The 8,821-nt window shown below is 42.8% G+C and overlaps 1 protein-coding gene across 1 annotated transcript in view; it reads right to left on the reverse strand.

Annotated features, from left to right (window-relative positions):
- The window catches only part of LOC144687751 (TBC1 domain family member 10A-like), a 65,510-nt gene extending 62,816 nt beyond the window's left edge, over positions 1–2,694 (reverse strand). The window contains exon 1 of the mRNA XM_078554230.1: positions 2,100–2,694. Coding sequence (XP_078410356.1) covers positions 2,100–2,308 — 209 coding nt within the window. The 5' untranslated portion in view covers positions 2,309–2,694. The remainder of the gene's footprint in view (positions 1–2,099) is intronic.
- Positions 2,695–8,821: the final 6,127 nt, after the last annotated feature.

The following is an 8,821-nucleotide window of genomic DNA, read 5'->3' on the forward strand; positions in this document are numbered from 1 at the left end:
CCATAAAGCAGAAAACTCCAATCAAATAAACTATAATTCTGGACAGTAGTGTATGCCTCAAAACATGTTACAATAATTCTACAAGAATATCAACAAGGTGTTAAGATTTCAATCATTCGGCAGATTTCAGAGTTTTCCAAAAGAGGCATCAAGGGCTGATTTCTTTTTTCATCAATTTTACTCAGTTTTTGTATTGAAAGCTGAGATAGTTTTACCATAATAAACTAGATAATATCACCTATATGCCAATTCCCATTTCCTAATCTTCAACCTTGTTGTCTTGGCCTAGGTTTCTCCACAAAAGCAAGTTCACAAACCTAATGCCAAACTTTCCAAAAGTTCCTTTTACAAAACTAAAATTGTCAATTATTGTAAATTTCCCCCAAAAAGCACATTCATTGCACAGACTTGCAGGCAGACATCTATCATTATGTGCCTAGTGGCTTTTCTACCACCACAGGCAAGGCGGCATGCATTTTTCAGACTTCTTGCAGTGACGCTCCAATTATTCCCACGTCACCGCCAGCATTTACTTTGAGAAACACTGCTGTATTTTCACACCCCCCACCCCGTTCAAAAGCTTTAAGATTTCTTATTATTTTTGCCCATGGTATCTTCTCCTTGGGATTTTCCAAATGACTCAGATTTGGACTTTTCTTTATAGCCATTGATATATATATTTTTTTTTCCCCCTGACCAGTAATGATTTCATTTTGATGGCCGATGGTTTCATGATGTTTATCCCCGGGGACTTACTAGTTACGCTGCCATTGCAGTCAGTTGTCAAACTTTGGGCCCTGTCGGCATCTACTCTGCAATGGGGGGGGGACGTGTCGCTTTAACACAAAAAAAACAATTTCCCTCAGGAAGTAAGTTAGCCTGAGGGGAGGGGGCAAGAGAGAGAAAGAGAGAAAAAAGTATATAGTTCAACAGATTGGGGTGGGGGGGGGCAAGAGAGAGAGAGAGAAAAAATATATATAGTTAAACAGATTGGGGGGGGTAAGAGAGAGAGAGAGAAAAAATATATATAGTTAAACAGATTGGGGGGGCAAGAGAGAGAGAGAGAAAAAATATATATAGTTAAACAGATGGGGGGGCAAGAGAGAGAGAAAAAATATATAGTTAAACAGATTGGGGGGGCAAGAGAGAGAGAAAAAATATATATAGTTAAACAGATGGGGGGGGCAAGAGAGAGAGAAAAAATATATATAGTTAAACAGATGGGGGGGCAAGAGAGAGAGAAAAAATATATATAGTTAAACAGATTGGGGGGGCAAGAGAGAGAGAAAAAATATATATAGTTAAACAGATTGGGGGGGCAAGAGAGAGAGAAAAAATATATATAGTTAAACAGATTGGGGGGGCAAGAGAGAGAGAGAGAAAAAATATATATAGTTAAACAGATTGGGGGGGCAAGAGAGAGAGAAAAAATATATATAGTTAAACAGATGGGGGGGCAAGAGAGAGAGAAAAAATATATATAGTTAAACAGATTGGGGGGGCAAGAGAGAGAGAAAAAATATATATAGTTAAACAGATGGGGGGGCCAAGAGAGAGAGAAAAAATATATATAGTTAAACAGATTGGGGGGGGCAAGAGAGAGAGAAAAAATATATAGTTAAACAGATTGGGGGAGGCAAGAGAGAGAGAGAGAAAAAATATATATAGTTAAACAGATGGGGGGGGCAAGAGAGAGAGAAAAAATATATATAGTTAAACAGATGGGGGGGGCAAGAGAGAGAGAAAAAATATATATAGTTAAACAGATGGGGGGGCAAGAGAGAGAGAAAAAATATATATAGTTAAACAGATGGGGGGGGGCAAGAGAGAGAGAGAGAAAAAATATATATAGTTAAACAGATTGGGGGAGGGGGTGGGGGGGGAGCAGCAGAAAAAACTTGGAATTTGCATCAGTGACACTGGGACCACAGGGGAAGAGGGAGTGAATTGAGGCAAGTTAGTTAATGCAAAGCTTCGAGGCTGCAGTTTGCCCTCAGTGCGGCGGCTGTGATTTCTTGTGCTCGGGAGTAGAAGCTGGATCGTGGCCCGGAGTGCTGGAGGGAGACACAGAGAGACAGAGAGATCCCTTCCATACTCACAGGTCGCCCGTGTACTGAGCGCCGCCGACGAACCCGTACTTGTCGATCTTCTGGTCCCCGTTGGCGAAGCCGTTGATCTCGGAGTCGGAGCCGATCGAGCTGAGGTCTCCCCGGGGGCAGGAGGGGTCGGGGTCGGGATCGGCCGCCAGGCTCTCGGTGGTGCCCCTGGGCGACGCCGCGTTCAGATCGTCCTCCCGGCTCTTCTTCATGGCTGTCTCGCGGGTGAGGTGAGGTGGGGGGGGGGGGGGGGCCTGGGCCCGCGCGGAACTGTCCTCCTCCTCTTCCCCTCCTCCTCCTCCTGCTCCCCCCCGGGAACGTTCCGCCCCGGACTCTCCTCCCTCCCCCTCTCTCTCTCTCTCTCTCCCTCTCCACCCGCCGCCGCCTCCCGGACTCTCAGGCGTCCCCCGCGCTGCTCGGCTCTTCTCGGCTCCCGCCGCGTCGCTCTCCAACCTCCCGTGGCATCACTCGCTTTTTTTAACTCTTAAAAGAATCGCGACCTCTGACCCTGGCGGTAGTTGACAGGCGGAGAGCAGGTTTCACCCCTCCTCCTCCTCCAGCCCGGTCACCGACTCGCAAACTAACCCTCCTCCCCACCGACAGAGGGAGGAAAAAAAAAAGCCCCGCTCGGCTGGAGCATCTGCGCATGCGTGACCCAGGCTCCAGGCCCCGCCCCGATTCTTGAGCAAAAAAAAAGAACGTGCCTCAGGGCATATTCCTGAAATAACAAATAACAGATAAGATTATCTCCACTTAACCAACAAACAAAAAAAACTCGCTGCATCTGAAGCAGAAAATAGCATCCTGGCTGATGGGTGAAAATTAAATAGACAACAATTATTGCCCCTAGAGATAAAGTTTTTTTTTAAAACCGTGAAATTTCATCCTGCAGAAGTTTGTTGAAAAAGTTTTTGTAACTTGTTAATATCTTTTTTGTTCCAAATCTTCAATTGCTTTCAACTGTTTGCCATTAGTTTTCTGCAAAGCATGGTATGTTCAGTCTCAACCTCCTCTCAAACAAAAGTAGGTTGAATCGCAGAGGATAAAACTCGTCGCCCGAATGGATTGGATCCACGAATTTTAAAATAACCTAGGGAAGGGATCACAGAGGCATTGCTGTACATATTTAATCATCTGTTAGAAAAAGATGTAGTGTCAGAGGACTGGCAGATGGCTAACGCAATGCATCTAAGGGGAAATAAAGCATCTCCAATCAACTTAACACTGGGTGGGGTGGGGGGGGGGGGGTAAGAAAAAGTAATGGAAATAAGAAGAGAATAGAAAATCATTGAGAAAAGAAAAATATAATAATGCATAGTCAGCATGGATTTCAAAAGGGGGAAACCTCACTTAAGAAACCTTATTGAATTTTTTGAGGAGGCGATGGAGAGAGCAGACAATTGTAATGCAGTAGATGTAATTTAGCTGGATTTTCATAAATTGCCCTTATCTGAATAAGGGGAGATAATGCAGAGCCGAGGGGAGAAGTGACAACAGAATAGATTTCTGGTTGAAAGCAAAATACTGTGGATGCTGGAAATCTAGAACAAAAACAAAAATACCTGGAAAATCTCAACAGGTCTGACAGCATCTGCAGAGAGGGATACAGTTAATGTTTCAAGTCCGAACGACTCTTCATCAGAACTAAGGAAAAATAGAAAAGAGGTGAAATATAAACTGGTTTAAGGGGGGGGTGTTGACGGTGGTGATATTATCTAAGAAATGTGCTAATGAGGACATTAAGGGTAGAAAGCAGGACAAGCAAGGTACAGATAGCCCTAGTGGGGGTGGGGGGATCAAAATAGGCTAAAAGGTAGAGATAAAACAATAGATGGAAATACATTTAAAAATAATGGAAATAGCTGGGAAAAGAAAAATCTATATAAATTATTGGAAAAAAGGGGGATCGGAAAGGGGGTGGGGATGGAGGAGAGAGTTCATGATCTAAAGTTGTTGAAGTCAATATTCAGTCTGGAAGGCTGTATTAACCAGCTTATATTTCACCTCTTTTCTATTTTTCCTTAGTTCTGATGAAGAGTCATTCAGACTTGAAACATTAACTGTATCCCTCCCCACAGATACTGTCAGACCTGCTGAGTTTTTCCAGGTATTTTTTTTGTTCTAGATTTCTAGCTGACCTCAAGACAGAAAGCAGACAGTAGTTATTCAGAGTGGCAGAAGGTGGGAAGTGGTGTTCCTCGAGGCCTTGCACTGGAGCCATTACTGTTCACAATTTCCATTAATGGTTTGGACTTTGGAATCAAAAACACAATTTCTAAATTTAAGCATGACACCAAATTGGGGTTGGGCAAGTTGATAGTCAATACTGAGGAGGACTGCAACAAATTACATGAGGACATTAATAAACTTACAGAATGGACAAATAATTGGCAAACAAAGTCCAACACAGATAAATGTGAGATAGTACATTTTGGTAGTAAAAATACAGAGGTCACATTTCATGGAAGGTGAAAGTCTAGGTGGGTTAAAGGAACAAAGGGATCTTGGTGCACAAATATACCGCTAACTAAAAGTTGTGGGTTAGTGAGGCCATAAAAAAAACAAACCAAGTATTAGGCTTTATTTCTCAAAAAATAGAATTGAAAAGCAGGAAAATTAGGATAAGCCTCAGAGGACTGTGTGCAATTCTGGATGCCATATTATAAAAAGCAGAGAGAGGCATAAAAAGCAAAGAGTGGCATTAGAGAGGGTGCAGAGAACATTTACAAGGATGATACCAGAAATGCAAGGGCATACATATCAGGAAAGGATGAACATGCTGGGTCTCTTCTCTTAAAAAAAGGATGAGGAAAGAAAAGACATAATGGAGGTCTTTAAAATTATGGAAGGTTTTGATAAAGCGGATGCAGGGAGAATCTTTCCACTTGTGGGGAACAGCATAACTAGAGGCCATCAATATAAGATAATCATGAAGAAATCCAATAGGAAATTCAGAAGAAGCTTCTGTATCCAAAGAGTGGTGAGGATGTAGAAATTGTTACCACAGGGAGTGGCTGAAGCAAATAGTATAGATGCATTTAAGAGGAGGCTGGATAAGCAGATGAGGGAAAGTTTTGATGATAGATTTTTTTAAAATTTGTTTATGGGATGTGGGTGTCACTGGCTAAGCCAGCACTTATTGCATATCCCTAATTGCCCTTGAGAAGGTAGTGGTGAGCTGCCTTCTTGAACCGCTGCAGTCCCTGTGGTGCAGGTACACCCACAGTGCTGTTTGAGAGGGAGTTCCAGGATTTTGACCCAGCGAAGGAATGGCAATATATTTCCAAATCAGGATGGTGAGTGGCTTGGAGGGGAACTTCCAGGTGGTGATGTTCCCATGTATCTGCTGCCCTTGTCGTTCCAGGCAGTATTGGTCATGGGTTTGGAAGGTGCTGCCTAAGGAAGCTTGGCGTGTTCCTGCAGTGACCTTGCAGATGGTACATACTGCTGCCACTGTTCATCGGTGGTGGAGGGAGTGAATGTTTGGGGAAGCGGCCAATCAAGCAGGCTGTTTTGCCTGGATGGTGTGAAGTTTCTTTAGTATTGTTGAAACTGCACTCACCAAGGCAAGTGGAGAGTGTCCATCACACTCCTGACTATCACCTTGTAGATGGTGGACAGTCTTTGGGGAGTCATGAGGTGAGTTACTCGCCGCAGGATTCCTAGCCTCTGACCTGCTCTTGTAGCCACAGCATTTATATGGCTAGTCCAGTTCAGCTTCTGATCAATGGTAACCCCCAGAATGTTGATAGTGGGGGATTCAGTGATGGTAATGCCATTGAATGTTAAGGTTAGATGGTTAGATTCTCTTTTGGTGGAGATGGTCATTGCCTGGCACTTGTGTGGCGCGAATGTTACTTACCACTTGTCAGCCCATGCCTGCATATTGTCCAGGTCTTGCTGCATTTGGACATGGACTGCTTCAGTATCTGAGGAGTTGCAAATGGTGCTGAACATTGTGCATTCATCAATGAACATGCCCGCTTCTGACCTCATGATGGAAGGAAGGTCATTGATGAAGCAGCTGAAGATGGCTGGGCCTAGGACACTACCCTGAAGAACTGACATGGTTGACCTCCAACAACCATCTTCCTTTGTGCAAGGTATGGCTCCAACCAGCAGAGAGTTTCCCCCCTGATTCCCATTGACTCCAGTTTTACTAGGGCTCCTTGATGCTACACTCAGTCAAATGCTGCTTTGATGTCAAGGCCAATCACTCTCACCTCACCTCAGGAGTTCAGCTCTTTTGTCCATGTTTGAACCAAGGCTGTAATGAGGTCGGGAGCTGAGTGACACTGGTGGAACCCAAACTGGGCATCTGTGAGCTGGTTATTGCTAAGCAAGTGCTGCTTGATAACCCTGTTCGTGACCCCTTCCATCACTTTACTGATAATGGAGAGGTAATTGGCTGGGTTGGATTTGTCCTACTTTTTGTGTACAGGACATACCTGGGCAATTTTTCACATTACCGGGTAGATGCCAGTGTTGTAGCTGTACTGGGATAGCCTGGCTGGAGCACGAGTCTTCAATACTATTGCCAGAGCCCATTGCCTTTAGCCATTTCTTGATATCATGTGGAGTGAATCAAATTGACTGAAGACTGGTATTTGTGATGCTGGGGACCTCTGGAGGAGGCCAAGACGGATCATCCTCGGCACTTCTGGCTGAAGATTGTTGCAAATGCTGGGCTCCTCCATCATTAAGGATAGGAATATTTGTGGAGCATCCTCCTTCGGTGAGTTGTTTAATTATCCATCACCATTCACCACTGGATGTGGCAGGACTGCAGAGCTTAGATCTGATCTGTTGGCTGTGGAATTACTTAACCCTGTCTATCACTTGCTGCTTATACTGTTTAGCACACAAGTAGTCCTGCTATCTCTCTTCACCAGGTTGACACCTCATGATGATCTGTAAGGTATGATTCCATTAGTATGGTTGTGTCAGGCTGTTGTTTGACTAGTCTGTGAGACAGCTTTACTGCACAAATCCCCGATGTTAGTAAGGAGGACTTTGCAGGGTCGACAGGGCTGGGTTTGCAGTTGTCGTTTCCAGTGCCTAGGTCAATGCCAGGTGGTCCATAGAGCTTCATTCTTTATTGACTATAGCGGTTTAAGAGTCAACCACATTACTGGGGATCTGGAGTCACAGGATGTAAAGGATATTAGTGAACCACAATCAACAATGATTTTATGGTCTTTTAATTCTAGATTTTTATTGAATTCAAATTCATCTGCTGTGGAGGGAATTGAACCCAGGTCCTCAAGCATTACCCTGGGTCTCTGGACTACCAGTCCAGTGACAATGCCACTACACTATCGAGGAGGAGGCTCAAGTGGAACATAAACATTAGAATGGGCTGGTTGGGCCAAATGGCCTGTTTCTGTTACAGCTATCCAGTGTAATCATATGTAATCCTGTACAATCTTACCGCACAGAAGGAGGCCATTCAGCCCGTCATGCCTCTGCTGGATCCTAGATCTATCTAATTAGTTCCACTCTCTTTTTTTCTTTCTCCTTTTTTAAGTATTTAAATATTCCACCACCCTAACAGTATTTTCTAGACCCTAACAACTCATGTATAAAAAAGAACTCCTCACCTCCCCTCTACTTTTGCCAATTACCTTAAATCTGTGACAACTGGTTACTAACCCTCCTGCCATTGGAAACAGTTTCTCCCTATATTTTATTAAAACCTTAATAATTTTGAACATCTCTATTAAATTTCACCTTAACCTTCTCTGCTCTAGAGAGAACAATTCCAGCTTTTCTAGTGTTTGTAACTGAAGGTACCAGGATGAGGGACACTATGTGTTGTTTACTCATATCTTGAAGATAATATCTTGAAGAAAAAAAATGCTATGCCTCAAATTTAAAATTCTTGCCCTTGTGTTTAAATCCTTCAATAGCCTTACCATTCCTATTTCAACCCTTCCAGTTCTCTCCATTCCTTGGACCCCAACCTCTTTGTCTCACCACTGGTAGGAACACCTAGGGCCTAATTATTTTCAAGTCAACTCCATGTCCGCTAGGTTGGGTCCACTATACAAATGATGCCCAGCAGTGCCCGCCAATTATAAAAGACTTCTTTTAATTGGTGGACACAGCATTGAACATACTGCAGCATCACCTTCATTCAGCACATCTTTGGACAAATTCAAGTTCATGCAGAGTGAGAATGGGAGGCCGGCAAGGAGAATGTTAAGATAGTTGAGTGAAAGTAGTTTAGGCAGGGTTACATCCCTCAATGGTTAATTCCAAACAGCAGAAATAATTGCCTTCCTATAATTGCCTATGAATTGTATGATACAGTCACTGCAGAATAGTACTGCTACATTATTGGTAACACAATTAAATCAAAGTACATATATAGAGAATACCTGTAGTTTGTTGGTAGTGTATACATTTGCTATCATATATCATTGCTAATTAGTTTATTTACTTCCAATATAACATCTTATTTTTATGATCTAAGACTTTAAAAGCCTGGTTACTATTTTCAACACCAATGCCAATTACTTTGTGTCATATCTTGACATTGTATTAACAGCTCTGTGTATCTTATCTAATCATAAAATTTAAAATTTAAATTGTTTCTAAATAATCCTTTGCTTCACATCTCAAAATTGTGTAAAAGACACAGTAAATAATCATCACACAATAATGTACAAAAAAGATCTGCACTGCTGTTTCTGTTTTGTAATTTTCCTTATTTATTTCCCTAC

This window comes from Cetorhinus maximus, chromosome 12 (genome assembly GCF_964194155.1).
Source record: "Cetorhinus maximus chromosome 12, sCetMax3.hap1.1, whole genome shotgun sequence".
In the NCBI taxonomy this organism is placed as follows: Eukaryota; Metazoa; Chordata; class Chondrichthyes; order Lamniformes; family Cetorhinidae; genus Cetorhinus; species Cetorhinus maximus.